The sequence below is a fragment of the Phasianus colchicus genome, chromosome 2 (genome assembly GCF_987193195.1).
Source record: "Phasianus colchicus chromosome 2, bPhaCol1.hap1.1, whole genome shotgun sequence".
NCBI lineage: Eukaryota > Metazoa > Chordata > Aves > Galliformes > Phasianidae > Phasianus > Phasianus colchicus.
The window spans coordinates 31,510,814-31,537,420 of record NC_143437.1 but is presented as its reverse complement, the minus strand read 5'-3'; the positions used below and the strand labels follow the sequence as shown (position 1 = coordinate 31,537,420).

General features: G+C 37.9%; 2 protein-coding genes across 11 annotated transcripts in view; both read left to right on the top strand.

Moving 5' to 3' along the window:
- The window catches only part of BIRC6 (baculoviral IAP repeat containing 6), a 177,033-nt gene that overhangs the window by 18,926 nt on the left and 131,500 nt on the right, over positions 1-26,607 (top strand). For 6 of the 10 annotated variants that reach the window (XM_090135244.1, XM_090135251.1, XM_090135249.1 and 3 more), the window contains exons 5-14: positions 1,515-1,626; positions 2,651-2,733; positions 3,881-4,103; positions 4,196-4,356; positions 4,572-4,630; positions 5,300-6,688; positions 12,676-12,825; positions 13,902-14,127; positions 24,815-24,975; positions 25,670-25,801. In XM_090135244.1, the coding sequence (XP_089991370.1) occupies positions 1,515-1,626; positions 2,651-2,733; positions 3,881-4,103; positions 4,196-4,356; positions 4,572-4,630; positions 5,300-6,688; positions 12,676-12,825; positions 13,902-14,127; positions 24,815-24,975; positions 25,670-25,801 (2,696 nt within the window). The remainder of the gene's footprint in view (positions 1-1,514; positions 1,627-2,650; positions 2,734-3,880; positions 4,104-4,195; positions 4,357-4,571; positions 4,631-5,299; positions 6,689-12,675; positions 12,826-13,901; positions 14,128-24,814; positions 24,976-25,669; positions 25,802-26,607) is intronic. The other 4 variants (XM_090135247.1, XM_090135246.1, XM_090135252.1 and 1 more) reach the window with 1 other exon arrangement.
- Positions 15,037-17,062, top strand: LOC149918939 (uncharacterized). The gene has a single exon (XM_090135263.1). It carries the CDS (start codon positions 15,101-15,103, stop codon positions 17,060-17,062), a length of 1,962 nt encoding a protein of 653 aa, XP_089991389.1. The 5' UTR covers positions 15,037-15,100.

Here is a 26,607-nt window from a genome sequence, read left to right as displayed (position 1 = left end):
TAAGATGTTCAGAAACCTGAACATCTTAACTTTAAGAGCTTATGTAAGCCTCTTTTGAACAGAGTGAACAAATTTGTCTACCAGAGTTAGAGCATACCCACTATGCTACATCATGAAATCAATTCCTTTTCCTTCATGCAGGAAGGAGTTATGCCCATGCTTTGTCTTTTAGAGGATAAAGTTTAGGAAGTTGTTACCTTTGAGTATAAATGCTACTTCTGAACTCTCTAGTCTGCTGCTATGTGTTTGGGATCAGAGAAAATTTACCTCATAGACTGTTGCTTCATCTCTTTCTGATCTAAGTGATGATGTGTAAGTAAGTGAGTAATCTATTGTTTTAACCTTCATAAGCCAAGACTCGTTAAAATGTTGGCGAATCTTCAAAGTTTATAAATGAGTGCCTTCTTGAAAGTTTCCATATGAATGGTATTTTGAAACTATGTTAACGTTTCTTACAGTGATTGAATCTCATAGGTCCGCTCCTCAAACCTCCACGTCTGGCTTGCCACATTGTTTTTTTGATTAGAATTCCCTGATATCAATCTCTTAAAGTGGTAAAATGTCAAGTTAAGGCAGCCCTTATATGTGTGTTGCAAGAATAGATCACTTCCTTCGTAGAAAATGTTTAATATGTCCATTCTCTCTAAAGACAGCAAAAACTTCTGGTGCTGGGGGGAAGAAGGAAGTTGTGAGGCACTTTCCCATTGAGCAGCACTAATTCTTCCAGCTATATGCACCTTTCTGTGCAGGATGGTGAAATGTGGGATGATACTGGAATACATTTGTTGAGGAAAAAGAAATGATGATAGTTGTTATACTGTATTTCAAACTAGAGAATTACACTGAAATTAAACAAGGAAGGTGGCAAAAAGAGATGTGTATTTTCCTTGTAGGTGTTGCATTTATGGAGGATTTCAGATTTTGTGGTTTAGTAGTTTATAATTTTCAAGTATTACAGCATGCAGTGAATAATGTGTCAAGGGATTCACACCATGTACTCAGTTGAGCTTAAAATATCCCTCTAAGATATTTTTAAACATATGTATTCATATATGTTCAGTTAGTAACCCAAAATTTCTGCAGTAGTTGTAAAAGAAACCCCTTCAACAGTTCTGTTAGTCTGGGTTCTGGACCTTAAATGCAGAGGAGCTCTGGATAAGATGATGCTTTGCTGCAGTTAGACCAAATAGGCTACATGGGTGCTCACTTAGTACATTCTGCTTTTAAGGCCTGTAAGTTGTTGTGCAGTGTTTATGTTGTTGTGCAGTGTTTATGTTCTTTTGCTGACACACTTTAGGCCTTCAAGTGCCAGAACTTCATGATGTTTCTGTGACCTTTATCAATAATGTTAAATATAAGTTATAGGTAACAATCTGTTACTTCTAGCAGTATCTAAATTATTGAAAAATATGTCATAATGTGTTTACTTTTTAGTTTGTGGGGGTTTTTTTGTTTGTTTTTAATGATTCTAGGTGATTCTAGTTTTGGATAATGTAGAATTTTTGCCCTTGTAGGTCTTTGATGTATAGTGAAGCTAACAGAAGGGAGACATTCACTTCATGGCCTCATGTGGGTTATAGGTGGGCACAACCAGATCCTATGGCTCAAGCTGGATTCTACCACCAGGTAAAAGGTTTTATTGTTTTTAGTATTTGTCTCCTAGGTGAGGGTTTGGAAAAATGCCTTTTGGTTTTTTTTCTTTTAGTCAATTCCTGTAACAATACAGAAAGCATTATGGAAAAAAAAGTGTCGTTCAACTCTTTTTGTGTGGGTTTTTTTTTTTTTAATTCCTTTCTTTTTTCTACACCTTGAGGTTGCTTCTTTTTTGTACAGATCACTAAAAACATTTTTCTAATCTGAAGCATGATTATAAGATTATAAGGTAATTATAAGTATCAAATAAATCTCTCTTAAATAAAAATAAGTAACTTGGCAGTCAAAGAGTTAGCATCTCTTTTCCTCCTCACTAGATCATTGTGTAAATATCATTAGTTTTTACAATACAAGTAAAGAAAAAAGAAAAAAAAAAAAACATTAAACTTGACATCAGAGGCTTTTTTTAACTACGCCTTCCTAGTGTGATTTAAAGAAAATTATAGGGTAACACAGCAGTCCTACATCACATTAATAAATTACTGAGTAACAAGTAGATACAACCTCAACATTTTAGTGCACTACTCTTTCCTATTTCAATTTTTCATTCTTTGAAATCATTTTTACTGTAAAATAATTGTTTATGGAATGGATTTACATAGTGATGACTAGGCAGTATATGTCATTTGACATCAGGATTTTACAAGCACGTGGCTAAATTCTGCTGAGATTCTGACTTTTTTAAAAAAACTTTGTGAGCTTTTTCCATAGAAATAAAAGTCTTAGTAGTGATGGTGTTCATTGAGTTCTATTTCTGTGTGATTTTTATCCAGTAGTTTGTACAGGCATTGGTTCTAGATCTCTTCTATAGAAACGTGGTGTATCATGGTTGGTTTTTCTAATGTGAAATATTGCCCCTTTAAAGTATGTAGTTTTGGGTTTTTAATGCGTTTGATGTTGTGCTTTCCTATGCCACTAGAAGGAGAATTAATCACCTAATTAGAATTCCATGTTGTATAGCTACATGAATTTCAGTTGTTTCGTTTTATATTTATAGCCTGCTTCATCAGGAGATGACAGAGCCATGTGCTTTACCTGTAGTGTATGTTTGGTATGCTGGGAGCCTACAGATGAACCTTGGTAAGTTTTATGGTATTTTGAATAGATTTAGGTCTGTGCTGAAGAGATCAGAAACCTTCAGAGGCTAAAATCCATGTACCTTGGTAGGATTTCTGGTGAGTTTGGGAGTAGTCACTGATGAGAATGGATTTCCAGAATGATTCCATGGGACAAATCACAGAATAATTCCTTGTACTTTGTCAAATTTCTGTGTAATAGTAAAAACAAGAAATTGTACTTGGTTTTATTTCTTAAATCTGGTTTTATTGTTCCTTTTTAGTTATTTTGTGATGATAGCCAACATTACTTTATAGGGTTCTGAACTCAGTCTTCTGTATGACTGTGATATGAACATAAGTTATTGAACCGTGGAGACCATGTAGTATGTATTTGCCTTTTATGTAAAATTGCAAGAGCCATTACTTATTTTGTCAATCAAAATTGTGCATAGTGGCAGAAATGCAGAACTGTATTTTGTTTTTAAAAGGGTCATTAGTATATTTATTGTCTTGGCTGTTAATTTATGATCATTATTTGAACAAAACAAATTTCTGGCTTACCTTTTCTTTTTAGCCTTACCTTTCACAGTTCCTCGTCTCCTTTTCCTCATTCATTTCCATACATTTTGCAGTAGTGTAATTGCTCTTTGCCATTTCTCTGCTTCTTTATATATCAAGTTTAGATGCTTGTTGGTTTTTTATGCTTCTAGGTCAGTGTGTCATTTGATTTCAATTTCTTTGTGGATTTAAAACTAAATATAGGACGCTTTTACTTCTTATTACAGCTACTTATAGTAAGCTAACAATAACTCACAGTAATCTAAAGTGTACCTTTTTTCTTCATTATGTCATAATGGGCTACTGCCTGTAGAACTTTTTTTTGTTGTTCAATAAAATGGATAGATTTTTTTTAAATTATGGACAGCTTCCTCAGTTTGAATTTGACTATCCATTAAATGATCAAAAACTTTAATCAAGTCTACCATAGAGAAATTGTAGGGAAAGCTGTTTTAGTAACTTCTGAATGATCTTGTATAGACAACTGCAGTAGCATTCAGTTTCAGAAATGGTTTACTTTCAACTTCACTTCATGATGTGAGTTTGTATAAGATGTGTGTATTTTTTATGTGAGAAGTCATTTTTGATATGTCTGTTTTTAATGTGAAAAGGTCTGAACATGAGAGACATTCCCCAAACTGCCCATTTGTCAAGGGTGAGCACACTCAGAATGTACCTCTTTCAGTCACACTGGCAACAAGTCCAGCACAGTTTCCCTGCACAGATGGCACTGACAGAATAGCCTGCTTTGGATCTGGAAGTTGCCCTCATTTTCTAGCTGCCGCAACAAAGCGAGGAAAGATCTGCATATGGGATGTTTCCAAACTTATGAAGGTATACAGTATAAAGAATTATTAACCTAGTTACTTGTGATTTAAGCATCTTGGTATAAGTTAAAGCCTCTTCTGCTTTTTCTTATTTCTCAGGTCCACTTGAAATTTGAGATCAATGCATATGATCCAGCTATTGTGCAACAACTTATGTTATCGGGAGAACAGAGCTCAGGGGTTGACTCAAGGAGACCAACACTAGCATGGCTAGAAGATTCATCTAGCTGCTCAGATATACCAAAATTAGAAGGAGACAGGTATGCCAATCTACAAAATCAGAAGAAAGAAATGCTATTGTGATGGTGGCGGTAAATGTCATTTTGTTAAGTTCATAGTTTTTGAAACATAAGATCAGTAAGACTGTTTTCATGGAGATAGTTTTTGTAAATGACTGTGTCTACTCAATTCATTGCTTAAAAAATATGTTTATATATGGTGACTTCTATACATACGGTTGGTGATTTTTTTTCAGTGATGACCTACTGGATGATTCAGACAGTGAAGAGCATTCCAGATCAGAATCTGTAACAGGTAGGTTATATTTGATCCATGTAATATGTAGAAGTCAGGAAGGAAACCGTTATTCTAAGGCTCTTAAACCCTGTCCAAAGCAGAGGATATTGTATTCATGATATTAGGAGGAGAAAAAAAAAATTGACCTGGAACGCACATATAGGAGAAAAGAAAAACTGTTGAAGAAACTTATTGAGAAAAAGAACAAATGACAGCTGTTGAAAGCCCTTTAAATTCAGGGGATTGCTAGAGAGAGTTCCTGTATCTAATTTCCTTCTGTATATGGTCTTCGATAAAAATTAGCTTTTTTCTCTTTCTGAACAGAGGTTTCAGATGTAAGCAGAACAGTGCTACGCATAGTGTTTCTGTGTTATTTTCTTAAAGGTCTAATCAGAAATTTTTATGAGAGGGAAGATTTATGTGCTTGCTTTTCATAACCAGTTTGCTCTTCTGAATCAAGAGCAACAGGGGAGGAAAAATAGGATACACACAAGAGCCCATGTTGAGGGAGTGTTTCCAGGCCTTTTCTATTGTTTCATGACTAGTAAGTCTTGAACAAATAGAACACTGTAACATACTGAGTCTGGAGCAGTAACTTTCTCTTAATTATGAGGATGTGTAATATATGTAATACTACAATACCTTTTTTTCTTTTTTGAACATATATTAAAAATTTCTGTTTTAAAGGGCATACATCACAAAAAGAAACAATGGAAGTCAACCTCGATATAACAGCTCTCAGCATTCTCCAGCAGCCTGAAAAACTTCAGTGGGAAATTGTCGCAAATGTTCTAGAAGACACGGTTAAGGATCTAGAAGAACTTGGGGCAAACCCCTGTTTGGCCAACTGTAAGAGTGAAAAGATGAAGGAAAAACATGTCGAACAGCACAACATTCCCTTTCCTTGTTTATTAGCTGGAGGTCTATTAACATACAAATCACCTGCTACCTCTCCTGTTAGCAGTAACTCTCAGCGGTCACTGGATGGCTTAAGCAGGACTCGAGGTGAGAGTGTCTCAGAACAGGGATCAACTGACAATGAATCCTGCACTATTTCAGAACTGAATTCCCCTCTGGTAAGGAGGACTTTACCTGTATTGCTGCTATACAGCATTAAGGAGTCTGATGAAAGAGGAAAACTTTTTTCACAGGTGAACTTTATAAGTAAAAGTATACATGAAGATGGTTTCACAGTTCCACAGATCATTGAAATGGAGCTGGACAGTCAAGAACAGTTGCTATTACAGGATCCCCCTGTGACTTATATTCAGCAGTTTGCAGATGCTGCAGCCAACCTGACTTCTCCAGACTCAGACAAGTGGAGCTCCATGGTTCCCAAGCCTGGGACGTTGGTTCAGTGCCTGCGTCTGCCCAAGTTTGCAGAGGAGGAGAACCTGTGTGTAGATTCAATCACTCCTTGTGCAGATGGAGTTCATTTATTAGTAGGACTTCGGACTTGTCCTGTCGAATCTCTGAGTGCAATAAATCAAGTAGAGGCCTTGAATAATTTAAATAAATTAAACTCAGCACTATGTAATAGAAGGAAGGGTGAAATAGAATCAAGTCTTGCTGTAGTGAATGGCACAAGTATCGATGTAATCCAGCATGAGCCACCAGCAGATGTAACAACTCCTTTAATAATTCAGCCTGAACAGAGAAGTGTTAGTGGTGGATACCTAGTGCTTTATAAAATGAATTATGCCACTAGAATAGTTACTTTAGAGGAGGAACCAGTAAAAATCCAGCATATCAAAGACCCCCAAGACACAATTACCTCAATGATTTTACTCCCACCAGATATATTGGATAATCGAGAGGATGACTGTGAAGAACCTGTAGAGGAAATACAATTAACTTCTAAAAATGGCAGTGGGAGAGAGAGAAGATCTGAGATCTCTACTCTTGGGCACCTGGTAATAACTACTCAGGGAGGATATGTAAAAATACTAGATCTTTCGAACTTTGAAATTCTGGCCAAAGTGGAGCCACCTAAAAAAGAGGGCACTGAGGAACCAGATATGTTTGTTTCGGTGATATACTGTTCGGGCACAGACAGATTATGTGCATGTACCAAAGGTAAGACTTTTTTAAAGGTGTTTTCTTAATGTTTATTTGACTGTAGTTGTATTGTAGTATAGGATGTTAGAATATAAATCTCAAAATAGCAATTGGCAAATGCCTTTTAATTTATATGCAGTTTCTTTTGTACTGGAGAGCAGGGTTCCAGTTGATTCCTTCTCCCAAATGTGGATTTTAATCTCTAAAAAAATGAGAATTACTTTTGGTTATGTCCAGTATATTGGTGAACTTCTTGTTGTAGTGTCACAGATTTGCTTAAATCCCAGACAAAAAAAAAATCCCCAAAACAATTCTTTTGTGTAATTATTTCTATACTAGATTTCTCTGTTTCAGAATAATGTCTTCTGTCTGTAATTGTAGATACTCAAGAGAGTAGAGAAGGTGATGCTTCTGTCCCTTCACCAGTTATCAATTAAGATTTTTTACTTTCTCATAGGACTGCTGGTTCTACTTAGGCCTTTTTGTAATTCGGATTACTCTGCTTTGACTGTGAGAGCTAGGCCATCCATCCAAGATTGTTAAATGTTTTTTAAGAAACACAATGTGTTTCTATTCATTTTTAACAGTTCAGGCACTTCAATTGCTATAGTTTTTCTCACTTCTGAGAAATCAGGTCCAAAGCCGTAATAAATATTTAGAGTTTAGAAGTCTGGGTTTTATACCAAATGCACTGAAGCTTTGGAGTCCTAGTGTTTTATGCTGAAATTTGAAGCTTTTTAATGAATGAATGTATCTTAAATGTTTTTTACATAACCGTCCTGCATAAAATTCAGAAATACTAAAAGAAAAAACAAGTGAAAAAGCTTTACTATTTGATACAACCTTTTTGTTGAATTACTTGCTATATATTTGCATAGAATTCCCTTAACTTCTGTTGTGTTCAGTCATGGCTATCCTTAATCTTTCTAATGTAAGAAGGTTAAAATTTCTTGCTTATCTGTCAGGTGACTGAGAAGGTGTTTTTCTTAATAATTTACTTCTTAAATGCTATTTTCTTAGACTTCTTCCAAAATCCTTTTGCAGTCTTTGCTCTTTGGTCTTAACTGCCGTGTATAGGATGATCCCTACAGGCTGACAGTGTAGTGAGGATTTGCATTGAAAGGGGAATGGAGCCATTCACTGATTTATTGAATGTTAATCCTAGCAAATAGCTTGCAGTGCAGTGACATAGGTAAAAATATTCAATAAAATGTTTGGGGCCTCTGTGCAATGGAAATGCTTGAATGCCATTGAAAAACAGTTTTAGGTACTGCAACATCAGAAAGATAAAACTATTGGAAAGGAGTATGAAGGTGATGAAAGGTCTGGAGGGCTGAGACCCCTCAGGTTTGCTCAGCCCAGAGCAGAGGAGCTGAGGGGAGGCCTGATGGTGGCTGCAGCTCCTCACAGGGAGCGGAGGGGCAGCGCTGAGCTCTGCTCTGTGTGACAGCGACAGGGCCCGAGGGAACGGCATGGAGCTGCATTGGAGGTGTGGGGAAAGTCGGGTGGGGGTTTAGGATAAGACTCTTCACCGAGAAATGTTTCCTCTGTGTGAATGAGTGTTACAGGCTTTGAGTGTTTGTACATAAATATGTTGTCTGTAATTGGGAATAATTATTCTTATCGTACTTAAAAAACAATGCATTAGGTGTCAGCCTAAAATGCTTCTGTCTGTTTTGTCAAGGATTGCCTGTAGTTTACCTCTGGGACAAAGTATATTCTTGGTTCCAGCTCTGTCAACGAAAAGTATAGACTTTTAATCTCTTGGTATTTTATTTTCCTCTCTTCCCCTTGGCCAAGTTAGACTCTGGTTGGTATCACACAAGTTCAGTTGGTTATTGTCTTTTTCTAAATCATTCAGAGTTAGAAGCTATGAAAGAAGACCACAAACATTGTATGTAATCAGTCTTACAAATCTGTTATACATTCACTTATAAGCACTCTTGCATTTAGATTTCTCATGTATGTAATCTTGCCAAGACATTGCCTACGGTATTACACTGTAACTGGTTATTTTGTAGTGATTTTTATTTGTGTAGGAATTAGTGGTGGTTTTTTGTTGTTTTTTTTTTTCAGACTGACATTTGATCTTGTCAAAAGTGAGTTGTCTGTGGTAGTATTTCTTGTTGCAAGCTTGACAGAACTGGATGATGCTTTCACACATTTGGGAATTAATGCCACCAAATCTTGTGCCTCTCAATTACAACACATTTCTTGCTCTTGAGTTCGATGGAGAGTATTAATCAATCGTGATAGAACACTGAAAAGAAAAATAGAAAAAAGCTGCCTACATCGTCCTTGGGTTCTAAATAGGGATGAGGAGGGGCTGAGTTGTTTGCTGCAGCAGAGTTAAAGCTGGAAATGATCCTAAGAGATCATCTTCAAGTCAGGATCAATTACATTTAGTGTTTCAGAAGGAGATCAGCCTGTTTTTAGAGTTCTTCAACATGGGTGACATTATCAGTCTGTTCACAAAATTTCTTCTGATAAACCCTATCATTGATGATAATTTTTTTTCTGGTTTCATCTGCATAATCTTTGCTGATTGAAATCTTGTTGTTGTTGTGTCCCTTGTGGACATGGCAAAGGCAGCTATAGGGAAAAAAAAGAAAAAGGCAGATATTGTCTTCCTCCAATGACTTGTTTTCATAAACCAAATATCTCCAATTCTTTAAATGTTCCTGTAGGGCTTTGAAATAAAAAACAAACAAGAAAAACACATCACTCTTCCTTCCCAAAAGACATTTTCAAACCAGTCCACATTTCTTGACCCAAAAAGCAGACACAAATGTTATTAAATAGAAAATAATTCCTTAGTAACTGCACTCTGTACATTCTACGTGTACATATACGTACTAAGATGTTTGCACTTCTAGGCAGGAAACTGAGTTAGATTTATATTATGACTCACAAGACTCTCTTCTGCAGAACTGCTGGCTAACTAATTTTTTTTTCATCCCATAATAGTGCATTTAATTATTTCTTGCTAGAAGTAGTAACTCTCACTCGTCCCTGTTTAATTGCATTCTATATTTTTCATAAATCAGGATGGAATTTAACAGCTTAGATTTGCAAGAATAGAGAACATTCTTCTGGAGTGAGGTTTTTGCTAAGATTTCCTGGGCAAATTTTTGGAGGGTTCTGAACCTAGTATGTTTCAAGCTAACCCTTTCTGTGCTGCCCATTGAAGAGATGACGGGGGTTGGAAGTTATTTAGTGGCTCGTTTCCTGTGATTTGGCTTAGTTTTTTTTAAATTCCTTTATCTATTTGAGTATTGTTTGATTCTGTGCTTGTGTTGTGGTAGCTATCAATGATTGCGTCACTAGTCTGAATTCCTTCCAGAATGCAAGATACATTCAGGGTGTTGAAGGCTCCACCAGATTGGCTTTGACTCTAGAAGCCTTGTGTCTCTGGCATGTTCTCTATCTTGTGTCAGTGCTGCTTTCCTGGAACTGATCCCTGTTTTGCTTGGAGGAAGGTTGGGATTATTTGAATGGATTTATGGTTTTTACATTGTATTTATATAACCCACCAGGTTCTTGAGTCCAAGCAAAATACAGATCTAAAATATAATTTGGAATTCAATAACCTATGTTTCGAATATTTTACCTGTTACTTTCTGGAAGTATAATAATATTTTTCCACTTATTCTCCTTGGTGCTCACTGAGTAAGTCAGTGTAAGCTTTTGTATCTTCTTGCTAGTGCAACAGAATCATTTATCGTCTCTGCCAAAAAGTGATAAAAGCAGCATCTTGAGGTAAACTACTACATATTGTGCTCAGTGCTAGAGCTAGAGAATACCAGATAAGTCAGTGTTTGAGCCTGGTAGTATGTGCGCTGAGCCTGTAAGAAAAAACAAAAAAAGAAAGTTGCTCAGGCTTTTTTCTGACACTTGACTATAGAAACCATGGTAACTTTGCATCATCAAGAGGGCATCTTTGAATGTTCCGTGAGAGTAATTCATTCTTCTGTGATATAGAAGCAAAGCCACCTGCAGAGTTCTGGGAAGTTTGCATAAGCACTAAATTGTTTTATGGGCTATGTTACTGATGTTCATGATAAACTTCTTTACAGAAGCTTTTTGATAACAAATATGAGGAAGGAAGATAGCACAGAGTTTTTTCTTGGAAGTGTGTATCTTTTAGGAATGCAGAAAATACGTCTTTCTTCTACATGGATAAACGTGTTGGCATTTTTTTGCTTGCTGTTAATTAACAGTACTCTGCTATAGTGACAGAAGCTTCTTTGAAAATCAAATGATCAAATCCAGAATTATTTTGTTTAAAACAAAATAAACAAACCCAACCAACTACAGAATAAGAGGACCTTGGCACAACTCCCTTAGAAAAAACCCACAGCCTTCCTAAGTTCTTCAGCCTTTCTTCTGCTCTGAGACATAAAATGGCAGAAGGCCAAATCAGTCTGTTGACTTGCCTTTCACTACAGTGTGCTTAATTATTTCCAGGGCAGGAGATTCTCAAGTTTGTTCACTGAGATCTTTCTGATAAATGATCTTTGAGCTGTAAACATAATGGGAAACAAAGTGATTTGATGTACTGACAAATTAAGCTGTTAAGGTCTACATTAAAAAATGTTTCTAATCCTTGTTGTTTAAGAAGGTTGCTAATTTGTGAGCTATCAAGGAAACTCGCTTTTAAGTATTTACTAGAACTGTTCTTTCTTTGTTGACTCTTGGCATCTATTACTAATGTACTGTTCTGCACCAAAGTTAGTGTGCGGGGGGTGCTGGGTGAAAGCACAGGCTTCTTACTGGATCTCAGCAGGAAAGGCCCAATAAAATAGTTGTTCTAAAAAGATAAAAAATAGTGAATCTTCAAGCACAAGGAAACTCTGTGTTTGTGCAGCATTACTTGGACTCGGTATGGATTTTCCCATGACATTCTGCACTGATTCTGTGCGTTGAAAGATTCCTTATTTTTGGTCATTCAAGATATTATATTCCTCTTTCAATTCTGTTTTGTTAAAACAACAATTTTATTAAGCCATTTTTTGGTCTGGTCTTGCTGAAATGCAGTAAACACTACACCATCTCTCTGTGCCTTTCCAACTGTGTGTTTCACTTCCCCATATTCCCTCAGTGCGAACCATGTACCTGCCAATTATGCTTTTGTTTTGGATTTTATTACCTATGTTATCTCAAGTTGGTTTGTTTTAGTCTACTGGATAATTTGCCTACTAGGGTTTTTCATAACAATTTAAGAGCTGAACATCATTCTGCAGTCAATTTTCAGAAGAAAAGTGTAGAAGGCCTGCCAGGAATTTTCTTTCTATTTAAGTCTTATTTATTAGGATTTCTGTGACTACTGGAACTGGTAACACTCTTTCCCCAGTGCTATGTAAAATTGAACATTTCTTCTGAATGATTTCTTGATAAATGACAGAATTTGTCTGTGTGCATCACTTGGTGGTGAATTCATTCAAGGCAACTCCCTCAAACAGTTTCAAGTCTCTAGCAAAACATTTTGGCTGTTGAAAAATTTGGAATGACTGTTTTGACTGTTGACCACGTCAGCGTTGTTATTCTAATAGTACAATGCAAAGAGCTCTTTAGTTAGGAGAGTTGAGTAGGGCAGTAATTTTTTCATTTCTCGGATACTGAACGTTGAAAGAAAATTAATGCAACATGTACCAACAAGGTAGTATGCTGTGAGTTGATGTGATGGAATATTTTCTGTTTAAAGCATAATTTGAGTTATAGAAAGTGTAACAATGGATATGATTTGAGGTGTCTGCTGGGACTTGTTTGGTTAATTACCTTTTGTTTTTCTCTCCTCTAATATTTTCTTTCCTTTTATGCTATTCACAAGTGGAGTTAGTATTTTTGTATTCTTTTGCTTTTTTTGTAGTAGTAAGGCAAAATGTAATACTAGATTTAATAATTACAGTAATAACTGTGTAGCACTTTAACAAGAAGGCTGTCTTATGAGTTGAGTTTAACTGTATGCCTGTCTAAACTTCTTTCATTGACTTTGATGATTTTAGGTGGAGAACTTCATTTCCTTCAGATTGGAGGAACATGTGATGACATAGATGAGACTGATATACTTGTAGATGGATCCCTCTCTAAAAGTGTAGAGCAGTCGTCAGAAGGCGTCAAGCCATTATCTAACCCTTCTAGTCCAGGCATTACAGGTAAATGGTTCATGTTTAAATGTGTCTAGCTGTACATTAAGATGTATTATTAAAATCGAGTTTCTGAGCCATCTTTAATCTCTTCAGCATTTTCCTGCCTCATAGATGAAAAAGCAGAAGTAATAATTGTTGCAATGAATTTTCTGACTGACTCTGAGTCTGTCACCTTGAGTTTCATCACTTTTCTGAAAGAATTGCATATGTTATCTCTCAAGCTGGAGGATGTGGTATTGTTGGTAACCTGATTTCACTCTGACTTTCTTTGCAATGTAGCATGGTTCAGACTTAGTGCTGAGGGTGTGGTATTTGTTTTATTGGTGTTTTTTTCTTTACAACTAAAATCTTTATATTTTTTTTACTTGTAAGAGGAAATACTACAAATCTATGAAAATTGATATGCTGCGTACCTTACTTTCTGTGAAGTTTTCAATCTCTGTGTCTGAAGAAGCCTGTATTAAGTGCTCCTTTGTAATGTTTGCTTAGGTATTTGTCTTCCTGAGATATTTTATTTTGCAGTACTTTTTTGATGAATATCCTGTAAATCTGTTTCTTCAGAACAGGACTTGCATATGGAGACAAAATATTTGTCTAGGCCCAATGTCTTTTAAGTGCATTATATGTAGCATGCTTGTTTTTAATTTGTTCTTCTTTTAAGCTAAACTGAGAGCTTCAAAAATATTCTAATAAACCACCATAAAACAAGTCTGCATTGATAAGGAGGTGCCAAAGTAATGTTTTAAACAACTGTGATAAAACGTTAAAATTTTAACTAATGCCATGTGCCTGTTGGAATATAAAATTTTCATTTTCTTTACTCTGAGTCTGTAAGTATATAAAAAGTGTTTTAATCGGCTTTACACAATTGAAATCTAACTGGCTAGCTTCTTCATTGTGATGATTCCAGTTGTATCTGAACGTCCTCATAGCCTTTTTTTTTTTTTTTTAACTTATCTTTGTGTCACACATAGCTAACTTTATATATAACAATTTGATTTTTATGTCAAAATGTTTATAGGATGTTTTGAGGAGAAAAAAATAGTCTGTATAGTAAATATTTATGTTCTGTAATTATTCAGGAGTTGATCTTTTGGTGGACCAGCCATTTTCCCTTGAAACACTGACATCTTTGGTAGAACTGACCCGTTTTGAGACCTTGACACCAAGATTTTCAGCCACTGTCCCTCCCTGTTGGGTTGAAGTCCAGCAAGAACAGCAGCAAAGGAGGCATCCTCAGCATTTGCACCAGCAGCACCATGGAGATGCAGCTCAGCACACTCGAACTTGGAAGCTACAGACAGACAGGTAAGTAGAATAGTGGTACAAAAAGAATTGTATGTCTAGATGCTGTCATCACAAATTTTGACTGACTTCACTGTTTTTAAACAGTGTGCAAGTTTAAGAATGTGCACTTTCATAGAGTCTGGTCCTTATTTTGTGGGTTGCAAGGCAGCTCTTCATGCCATAGTTATTGTAGTGTATTCATGTATTTTTGTATTCTATGATTATTTTCTTATGTCATGGTTTTGGTTTTTTTTAATTTGATTTTCAATATTCCACATCAAAACATCATGTACTGGAATTAAAGTGTTAATGCTCTAACTCTACGTACCTATCCCTATACATTACGGAAGTCACGGGATCTGACCCTTCCGGGGGGACGGTCTCTTACTGCCTGGCAGTGGGTGCTGGAGGGTGCTTTCCTAGCCGTTCCAAGCTTTTTCAGGTTTGACTCGGTCTCGGGAACTCTCTCTCATATCTTGTTTGACTTATTAGTCTCAATTCCAATTAGATTGTATTATATTGTATTATTTTGCATTCCGATATCATAGTTAGTAAAATAAGTTTACCTCCATAGTTTGTTGCCGCTGTTTTTTCCTTTTCCCCCTACCTTCCCATTTTGTGGGCCCAGGCGGGGGGTGGGGAAGGCAGGGGCCTACTGCCCCCTGTCACGGGCATTAACTGATCTAGTTAATTCCGTGACAGATTTTTGGTGGAGAATGCGGGCATAGCTGCCTTTTGCTTTTTGGTTTTTGCTTTTTGGCTCTTAGAACGAATCTCGCTCTCTGCTCTTAGAGAGCAGCTTCGTTAGGGAGCATTATCAGTAGTTCAGGTTTTTGTGCTAGAAAACTTGACCTTGAAAGACCAGGCGTACTGCCAGTATTCTGGGATATCTATAAACTTTGAGCACTGCTTAGTCTGAGTAGTGCCTTTTTTTTCCTTCCCCCCCCCTCTTGTTAGTTTCAATTCATTAACCCTTTTTGAGCAGAAACCAGCGATGAACCCACTCTTTTTCGTGGAAACGCTGAGTAAGGGATTAAAAGCTATGGTGTTTCTCGCGACCTACTGGCGAATCATCAATGTCATCTTTACTTGTTGTGGAATGGTGTATGTATATAACTACATAAAGGCACTGATGGAGACGCCTGTATGGTACCTATCTTGGTACCTATATGCAATGTTTAATATGAATTTTGACTCTTGCATCCCGGATGGAATGGCTAATTTCACAAGCAACTACATCCCAAATGGAATAGCTGATTTTACAAACCACACGGTGTTCAAATCAGTTTCCAAGTTTTCCTTTTGGTTTATCAAACATTTTTCCAATGCTGAGTTAACTCAAATGCTTGTGAACGTAACGGGCGTAGCAGCCCTGTTCATATCAGTCTTCCTGAATCTATTTCTATACAGGACTATAAGGACTATGATTAAGCAGAAGGAGTCTCCTCCAAATCCAGAGAATACTGACTGGCAGGGAATATGGAGAGATTTAGGAGAAATCTTAGAAGAATGGGGACCCACAATGTCATGGGATTTCACTCTTGAGCATCTGTGGCATCCCCAGAAACTTAGCCAGTATCTGAGACAGGGGCAGTGCGGCTTAGGTAAATCTAAGGAGGTACAACTTATTTGGGGTTTGGCTTGTGCTTACCGTGCCCTATATAATACTGTTTTGGAGAGAGAGAGTTTCCGAGCTGAGGTTCAAGCCAAAGGGGAAGTCAAGTATGATCAATTACAGGAGACACCAGTAACAATATCAGTTGCCCCTGTGGAGGGCAAGAAATGGAAACGAGTGTCCTCACGTCTAGAACGGAAAAAAGAAGAAGAGGAGGAGGAGGTGGAGGAAGATCCAGGTGAGGGGCCCTCCTCGAAACCATCAACATCAAGAAAGGCAAAAGGAAAAACTAAGAGACATGCAGAAGAGAGTGATGAAGAGGAAGTTTCTATTACTACTCGTCGGCCTCTGAAGATGACTGAAATCCAAGGCTCAAGAAAGGAATTTACACGGCGCCCAAATGAAACTATCGTTTCCTGGTTAGTTCGCTGTTGGGACGACGGGGCCAGTAGCTTGTCTCTAGATGGTAATGAAGCCCGCCAACTAGGAGCCATTGCCAGAGATCCAGCTATTGACAGAGGAATTAGTCGATGTCTGGATGGGGCTGCCTCCCTCTGGGAACGAGTATTAACAGCCGTGAAGGAAAGGTACCCCTTCAAAAGCGGCTTGAAGCCTATGACAAAAAGGTGGGATACAATTGAACAGGGTATCCAGTATTTGAGGGAAATAGCCGTGGTGGAAATGTTGTATGACCCAAACTGTGTTTTTAACGACCCACAAGGCCATGACCCTGAGAGAGTGAGAACAACGCGTGAAATGTGGCAGCAACTCACATCAACAGCACCAGCCAGATACGCCTCTGCACTATTGGCAGCATCGGACAGATACCAGGACCAACAGAGAAGCCCCTTAGTTTATGAATTGATTCTTATGCTCCAAAGCTATGAACAACAGCTACCCCCAACTCGCGCCGCCATCGCCGCCATCTCACAAATGACGGAGCAACTGAATGAAATGCGAGAGCAAATGTCTTCACTGATGAATCGTGACAAACCTGTAGAAGTATCAGAAACGCTTGATGAAGATCAGAATAGTCAAAAGAGTCTACTGAAGGAGATGAAGGAGATGATGGAACAAGTGTGGATCCAACTAACTAAAGACGATGAACCCTCCTTCTCAGGTGCAAAATCAAAAATCTCAGCTGTTAGAGGCAAACGCTCTCCAGCTCCAGGAAGGAATCCTACATCGCGACTTGCCTTGTGGCGTTACTTACGTGACCATGGAGAAGACATGAGGAAGTGGCATGACCAAGCTACTCATGTACTACGAGCACGGGTGAGAGAATTACAAAGCAGATCAACCGCCAGTGCAGTTGCTCCGGTTACCACAGGTAATGAATAGAGGGGCCCTGCCCTCAGTCAGGGGGGGGAAAGGGATAATAGAGTTTATTGGACTGTGTGGATCCGATGGCCTGGCACATCAGAACCACTAAAATATAAGGCATTGGTGGATACCGGTGCACAGTGCACTCTGATGCCCTCAACTTATGAAGGGACAGAATCAATCCATATTTCTGGAGTGACTGGGGGCTCTCAAGAATTGACTGTGTTGGAGGCCGAGATAAGCCTCACTGGTAGGAACTGGCAAAAGCATCCTATTGTGACTGGTCCAGGGGCTCCATGTATACTTGGTATTGATTACCTCAGAAGGGGGCATTTCAAGGATCCTAAGGGGTATCGATGGGCCTTTGGAATAGCTGCTGTAGACACAAACAACATTAAGCAGCTGTCTGTTTTGCCTGGCCTGTCAGAAGATCCGCCTGTTGTGGGACTGCTACAGGTAAAAGAGCAACAGGTACCAATTGCTACAAAAACGGTGCACAGACGGCAGTACCGCACCAACAGGGATTCCTTGCTCCCCATTCATAAGTTGATTCGTCAACTAGAGAGTCAGGGAGTGATCAGCAAAACTCACTCGCCTTTTAATAGTCCCATATGGCCAGTGCGTAAAGCCAGCGGAGAATGGAGGCTGACGGTGGACTATCGTGGCCTGAATGAGGTCACACCCCCACTGAGTGCTGCTGTGCCGGACATGTTAGAACTCCAGTATGAACTGGAATCAAAAGCAGCCAAATGGTATGCCACCATTGACATTGCTAATGCCTTTTTCTCCATTCCTTTGGCCAAAGAATGTAGGCCACAGTTTGCTTTCACCTGGAGGGGTGTTCAGTATACTTGGAACCGTTTGCCCCAGGGGTGGAAACACAGCCCAACCATTTGCCACGGGTTGATCCAAACTGCATTAGAACAGGGCAGTGCTCCTGAGCACTTGCAGTACATTGATGATATCGTTGTGTGGGGCGATACAGCAGAAGAAGTCTTCACAAAAGGGGAGCGAATAATCCAGATTCTTCTGCGTGCTGGTTTTGCTGTTAAGCGGAGCAAAGTGAAAGGACCTGCTCAGGAGATTCAGTTCCTAGGTATAAAGTGGCAAGATGGCCGTCGTTACATCCCGACAGATGTGATCAACAAAATCACCGCTATGTCTCCACCCACTAGTAAGAAAGAGACACAATCTTTTTTAGGTGTAGTGGGCTTTTGGAGAATGCATGTTCCAAACTATAGCTTCATTGTAAGCCCCCTTTATCATGTGACGCGAATGAAGAATGAGTTTACATGGGGCCCTGAGCAGCAGCAGGCTTTTGAACAGATTAAACAGGAGATAGCCCGTGCCGTGGCCTTAGGGCCAGTACGGACAGGGCAGGATATAAAGAACATCCTCTACACTGCTGCTGGAGAGAAAGGTCCCACTTGGAGTTTGTGGCAGAGAGCCTCAGGAGAGACCCAAGGCCGACCCCTGGGATTCTGGAGTCGGGCCTACAAGGGATCGGAAGAGGGCTACACTCCAACTGAGAAGGAGATCTTAGCTGCTTATGAGGGGGTTCGGGCTGCTTCTGAAGTGGTCGGTACTGAAACACAGCTCCTTCTGGCACCTCGACTACCAGTGTTGAACTGGATGTTTAAAGGAAAGGTTCCCCCCACCCATCACGCAACTGATGCCACTTGGAGTAAGTGGATTGCGTTAATTACGCAACGAGCGCGGATGGGGAACCTCAGCCGTCCAGGAATCCTAGAGGTGATCATGGACTGGCCTGAAGGTAAAAAGTTTGGAACATCACCAGCAGAAGAAGTATCACAAGCTAAAGAGGCCCCACCATACAATGAATTACCAGAAAATGAAAGAAAGTATGCCCTGTTCACTGATGGATCATGTCGTATTGTGGGAAAGCATCGCAGATGGAAATCTGCTGTGTGGAGCCCCACACGACAAGTTGCAGAGGCCACTGAAGGGAAAGGAGAATCAAGCCAATTTGCAGAGGTAAAGGCTGTCCAACTGGCCTTGGATGTGGCTGAACGGGAGAGGTGGCCAATGCTTTATCTTTACACTGACTCATGGATGGTGGCAAATGCTTTGTGGGGGTGGTTACAGCAGTGGGAGCAAAATAACTGGCAAAGAAGGGGTAAACCTATTTGGGCTGCTGAACTGTGGAAAGACATTGCTGCCCGAATAAAGAATATGGTTGTAAAGGTGCGCCATGTAGATGCTCATGTGCCCAAGAGTCGGGCTACTGAAGAACAGCAAAATAACCACCAGGTGGACCGAGCTGCCAAAATTGAGGTGGCTCAGATAGACCTGGACTGGCAGAACAAGGGTGAATTATTTCTAGCTCGGTGGGCTCATGAGACCTCGGGCCATCAGGGGAGAGATGCAACATATAAGTGGGCTAGAGACCGAGGGGTGGACTTAACTGTGGATGCAATTGCACAGGTTATTCATGACTGTGAAACATGCGCCATAATCAAACAAGCCAAGAAGATGAAACCACTCTGGGAGGAAGGGCGATGGCAAAAGTATAAATATGGGGAGGCATGGCAGGTTGATTATATCACCCTGCCACGATCCCGCAGTGGTAAGTGTTATGTGCTTACCATGGTAGAGGCGACCACTGGGTGGCTTGAAACATATGCAGTACCCCATGCTACCGCCCGAAACACCATATTAGGTCTTGAGAAACAAGTCCTGTGGCGACATGGCACCCCAGAAAGAATTGAGTCAGATAATGGGACTCATTTCAAAAATTCTCTTGTAAATACTTGGGCCAAAGATCATGGCATTGAGTGGATTTACCATATTCCCTACCATGCACCAGCCTCTGGTAAAATCGAACGATACAATGGGTTGTTAAAAACAATGCTGAAAGCAATGGGTGGCGGAACATTTAAGCACTGGGAGAAGCATTTGGCAGAAGCCACCTGGTTAGTCAATACCAGAGGATCTATCAATCGTGATGGTCCTACCCAATCCAGCTCTCTACATACCGTAGAGGGAGATAAGGTCCCTGTTGTACATGTAAAGAGCATGTTGGGAAAAGCAGTTTGGGTTCTTCCAGCTTCTGGAAAGGGCAAACCTCTCCGCGGTACTGTTTTTGCCCAAGGACCTGGATCTACTTGGTGGGTAATGCAGGAAAATGGGGATGTTCAATGTGTACCACAAGGAAACTTGATGCTGGGGGAGTGCAGACAGTAATTCTATGTATATGTATATAGACGTGTGCGTGTGATGCATTTGTAATCATTTTGTTTGTTTGTATATGTATGTGTATATATATATATATATATATAAAGCATGATGTAGCGATGTAGAATAAGGGGTGGAATGTCATGGTTTTGGTTTTTTTTTATTTGATTTTCAATATTCCACATCAAAACATCATGTACTGGAATTAAAGTGTTAATGCTCTAACTCTACGTACCTATCCCTATACATTACGGAAGTCACGGGATCTGACCCTTCCGGGGGGACGGTCTCTTACTGCCTGGCAGTGGGTGCTGGAGGGTGCTTTCCTAGCCGTTCCAAGCTTTTTCAGGTTTGACTCGGTCTCGGGAACTCTCTCTCATATCTTGTTTGACTTATTAGTCTCAATTCCAATTAGATTGTATTATATTGTATTATTTTGCATTCCGATATCATAGTTAGTAAAATAAGTTTACCTCCATAGTTTGTTGCCGCTGTTTTTTCCTTTTCCCCCTACCTTCCCATTTTGTGGGCCCAGGCGGGGGGTGGGGAAGGCAGGGGCCTACTGCCCCCTGTCACGGGCATTAACTGATCTAGTTAATTCCGTGACATCTTATTAGATGAGTATATTTGTCAGAATTAGATATTCTTCTTTTTCTATTAAAAAAAAATTTTGCACACACATATTCTTAGCCATTTTTTCAAATTGTTTGCAAATAATAGGTGCCAGTATAAACGTAATGGCTTGTCCTAATGCAAATTCTTGTAGTTTTTTAAATATGAAAATAGAACATGGATTTATGTATGTTTCTGTCAAATAAAATTGGTTTATATGTGAAACATTTACTTGAGCCAACAGAGAACCTTTACTGTGCTGAAACTTAGGCAGAATTTTCTTTGATGGAAAGTATGCTGGCACAGTATCTGTGTAAACTGGATTTTTATTTATTTACTTCTTTTTACACTTGGAATTTTTTGGGAGTTACAAAGTATAGCTGTAAGTTGTGTAGTGTGGTGTTTTGGTGTTTTTTTTTTTTTTTAAATGAAAATGTAGAATAAGGTACTGCAAGGTCTTTTGGCTCCAGCTGTTATACGTGTAAGTTTTTGATATTAATGCAGAATGTAAACACCAATAGGCTGAAAACAAAGAAGCCAAAGGACACTAGGGGGACTGGAAGTCATATGTGGAGGGAAAAAAGATGTATCAATAAGTGAAAGGTAGCATAGGTTCATGACGTGTTTGAGATGGTAAAAGAGGCCTGGAAAGTAAGGGTTGCAGGCATTCCAGGGCTGACACCCAGCATGAGCTGAATTTGCTTTAACTTAAATATTCATAAGCTGTGGTTAAAAGAGGTTTTGAAAGCTGTTTTTATCTTGTGATTTTGCTTTGCATAAGTGAAGTATGCTGTTTATGCCAAGTGAAAAGGAGGTTTCCTAGAAAATAACTTCTAGTAATAACTGTAAATTATCTAGTGTTTTCAGCAACAGGTGAAAAAGTAAAAAGCTATCAAATAGTTATGAAAAACAAAACATTGAAGTGATAGCTCTTAATTGGAACATTAGCTTATTAACATTTACTTAATTACAGGAAAAGATTTATACATGCTGCAAAGTAAAATAGGAGCATAAAGAAATAAAGGTGAAAGCTTTATTCAGTAATATATACCTTTAACAGATGTTAATGACATTCAGACAAATTGCAGTCTATTTGTTTGTAGAATAAAAAATAGATTTTTAAAATCGAGGTTCATAATTGAAAGTTATCTGGGAGAAACTTGCTCATTTCTGGATTATTTTGTTGGTTTATAAAGTGAAGTTTCTTTTCTCTCTTCCTTGTGTCTTAAGCCAGTTCTTATCAAAAAAAGCAGGATTACAGGGTTAGATGGATGAGTAATGCAATTTCATACAGTAATTCATGTGTCTAATAAATAGCTAGAAGGAAATAATTTTGTAGATGTATTTCAGGGAAGCTCACTATGTTACACTTCAAACTTTTTCAGTTATTGTTATTTTTAAAACACTATATGAGAAGGAAAATCAAAAAAAGCAGTCTGTTTTACCAATGAATTATCATATAAATGTCATCAATGAAAAATTGAGCTTAGACGTTGACTGAATCTTTTTTGAAAAGAACATGAATTCCTTATGTATTTTGTTAAACAGTGATATCTAAGCTTCTTCTCTGACTTACTTAGGAGATACTGTATGTATTCATCTTACATAGACATACTTCAAAAATAAGGGAATAAAAGGAAAGTTAGATATTCATGTTCTTCTCAGTGTTCAATCTCTGGAAATGGATGTGCAGCTCAAAGTTCAGTTGTCGTGAAAGATGGAACATTGAGATGCTGGAAAGTATTTTGTAGCTGTGAGAATGATGGTAAAGTTGCATTTAGAACATAGTCTTTCTTGTATATTCTTTTTTAAAAAGATACTGTAACATTAGAAGGACTTCAGAGAGTTCAGAAACTGATGAAAGGGGAGGTTTTTCACTCATACTATAACTAGACTATTCATAGCCACAGGTAAGATCTCTTCAGTACTGGAGATGAATATGGGGCCTTCTTTTAGGGCCGGTATACCACGAATATCTGCTAGATACTTAAAAGGTCCTTTAGAGCATCTACTACTGACTTCTGTCTCAAAAAAAACCATTATAGAGTAAACGATTCACAGCTCTAACTTGGTATGACTGTGTGTTTTCCAACATACAGTCTATAGCAGACCACTGTAGACCAGCCAGTGTGTTACTTTAGCTTCAACTGAATGAACAGATTACTTAGTGTTTCTGAAGGTTTGCTCCTTTGAATGTCTCATTCACTTCATGTTTTGCACAGTGTCTATAGCAATATCCAAACATACCAAAAACAAACAAAAACCCACCTCCACACCTTCTGTTTTGTATAGGGCTAAGTATCCTAAAAGACCCAGGAAAGGCATGAATGATTCTGACAAGTCTTTAGTATTATTTTTGCTAAATCTTCTCCCCGGGGTTGTGGAATACATTTTCATTATTTCATTTATCTATTTATACTTGTTAGCTGAAAATTTTTCACTGTTGCTTCTTAAATCAAAACCACAAGCTTTCTTCTGTCCATCTTTCATCACCTCACAAAGTAAATAATTTTCAGTACTGCTTTTTTTTGAAAGCAGGAGAGAACTTCCAAATTCTGTTACTGGTTTTCTGTGAGATCAGCAGTAAATAACTAGAGGCGTATAATGGTGTGCTTTGTACTGTGTTGTGTCTGAATTGCAAATGCTGTTTAAGCTTCTTGACTTCTAGTTTCCTCTTGGCCTAGAAGTTTTCTACTGCAGCATGAATAGTGCTGCCATTATACCTACTTGCTAGTTTGGCAGCCCTGCTTTTCCTGGACAGGCTGTTAATTGCTGCCATTGCAGCAAAGCTCCTGAATTCTCTCTTCTTCATCAAAGACCTCAAGTGCATCTGGGACTGCTGAGGTGGAAACAAATGCCTTAAAAGGCAGATGGTTAACTTCTTAAATAGTCATTGAAGAGAAAATTAAGCCATTCTCAAATTCTGTGGTTAATTCTAAACATCCACAATATACAAAATGAGTTTGAAGGACGAATCTGGCTTATTGCAGAAGAAAAAAACTGGATTACTTTACCTATCTGTTGCCTTAGAATTTGCTCATTAGTGTCTTCTGATGATTTAACTTAATGTGTAGATTCATTTTAGGAACACTATGTGTTCTTTGAATGAAAAGACCTCTTACATTGTTTTTAAAAATTGTTTACTGATAAATGGATCTGAAAGAGCAATTAACTTAAATAATGTGACAATTCACTCACAATTAGTTTTTTTTGAAAAGTTCTTTTCTTCAGTATTGCAAACCCTTTTGTATCAAGCTGTGGAACTGATCTTTGAGGAGTACTACTTAAGTTTATAATTTCAGTATAAAACAAAATTGGCTTTTAAAGGAAAATATGACTCATTAAAAGAAAACTGCACCCATTTTACTCAGCGCAGGCTTCTGAGTGTGCATGTGATAAGGAGCACTTCTCACCCTGTAAAAATTACCAAGTATATTAAATGTATATATATGTTTTGAAACTAATATTTTGAGCTTCCTGGATGTGGGTGTTCTAGTACTGAAAAGCAACACTGTTCAACAGTTAACAATGCAGAAGACCAACTTACAAGATTGCAAAGCAGTTACTATCATGCTTTCATACACTTCAGCAATTGGAAAATCCTTTTTTAGCACGTTGGGGTATTTTTGCTAGAAATGAAACTGATATTTATAGTAGTATGGAAGCAGTACTGTAATGAAGATAATGTGCAATCTTCACTACTGTTTTTATTCAGTCATTCACTTGTTCTGCTGCCCTCCTCCCCAGTCAGTTGGCTTTTAAGTTGTTCTTCACAAAATCAGTTTTGGGCAACTGCAGATTGAAATCCTTCTACTTCAGAAATGAACGTGTATATCAACAAACATGAAATATATATATATTTTTTTTAAGGAACATTTGCATAAATGGAGAATGCATTAGATAACGTTCCTTACTTGATCTGAATCTTACTAATACATCTTTGTTTTCCTTTTTTTCTTACAGCAACAGCTGGGATGAACATGTCTTTGAGCTGGTTCTCCCTAAAGCTTGTATGGTTGGACATGTGGACTTCAAATTTGTTTTGAACTCAAACATCACGAACATTCCACAGATTCAAGTGACTTTACTGAAAAATAAAGCTCCAGGCTTAGGAAAAGTCAATGGTAAGAAAGGACTTGAGGTACCTTTTTTTTCCTCAAAATCAGTGTTCTCTCTGAGGTATGTTAGAAGACTTGGTTGAAATTATGTAAATATTTTCATTTTCTACTTATTTCATTTTTGTTCTGTTTCTCAGGATCATGTCTACTTTTTTCACTTAACATGTTAGAAAGTAAATTGGGAAAGCAAACTTAATAAACAGTTTCAGAATTCTGATTTTGTGCACATAAAAAGTGATGGTACAGCAAGTTTGAACCAAATTCTTATTCAGTGTTGCTTGAATCCTGTAATCATTAAACAAAAGCAAAATTGCTGTCAATGTTATTCATATTGGAGGTCAACAGTTGAAACAATTTACATATCTTCTCATCTGTGATTTGTAAGAACCATTTAATTGGAAAAAGAACTGTATTTAAGTATTATCAAAATAATATCTTGATGTTCAGTGTGAAAAACAATTATTTTAGCTCATTAAAATTTCAGTACTGGAATCTAATTACTTAGGAATAATCTTCAGTTGATTGCTAGGAGGAGATACTTGGATGGTCATTCAAAGAAATATTTTATAACATTTACTGCAATTGCAATCTTAATATGAAAAAATGTAGAAAGCTGATACATTGTCAATAAAAACTACTGCTTCTGTTTTTTGTGAGTCTGAAGCAATGCTTATAAATTATACTATTTTTTATTCTCCAGAAGCAGCAGTAGATAGACAGATCACATTTCCTTTATCTCCAGCTCATAATGTTGAAACAGAGAGAAATGGAAAGCCAGGATTGGTTGAATTCAGTGAAGAAATGCAGTATATGGATGTAGAGGAACCACAGTGTAAGTTTCATTTATCTTGTTATAGTTTGTTTAAAATGTAAGTCTGCTTTTTAAACTTCTGTTTTGATTATATACTGGAATTTCTCCATTAATATTACTTAGCCATTTGAGACAGTTTCATTTCTTAGTCCTGCTCAGTGATGCCTTTCTCATTGCTGTTTTACTATAGGAGTTAGAAGTCAAAATAGATGAATAAACTGATTGTGCTGAAGGCTTTTCATGTTTCAAAACAGATGAGTTCTTATTTGAATTTAAGTACTTTCCTAACTTAAATGATTACTGTATTCCAGAAATATTTTACATGGCTTCCTTACCTAATTCTAAAACAGTTGTTTTGAGTTCTCAGCTTTTTTAAGAGATTGGTAACTGCAAACTAGGAAAAATAATAAACAGCTTGTTAAGAGTTCATAACCAGTCAGTTACCTTTCAGCCGTTATCAGACTTGATCTGCCTATTTTTATAGTCATATAATTTTTTTAAATAATTTTTGTTAACCAGTGCTCTTCCACCAAAAGTGCTAGAAAGACTAAGCTATCAACTTGGATCTGACTTAGGAGAGCTACTAACTCCTAACAGGAAAAATTAATAGTTGGAGTGATTCCGGCTGAGAACTCAGATTCTTTTTGTTGGTCTGTTCATCAGTCTTCCTTACCTTTTATGTGATCAGTGTTACCTAGGGCATGATTCCAAGACAGATGTTGCACAGGGTAGGGAAAGAGAAATCAAAGGAGAGTTAAAAGAAAAAGTGAAAATGTGGTGGAAAGAAAAGCTGTTTCATGCTTATGAACTGTCAGAAAGATGAGTGG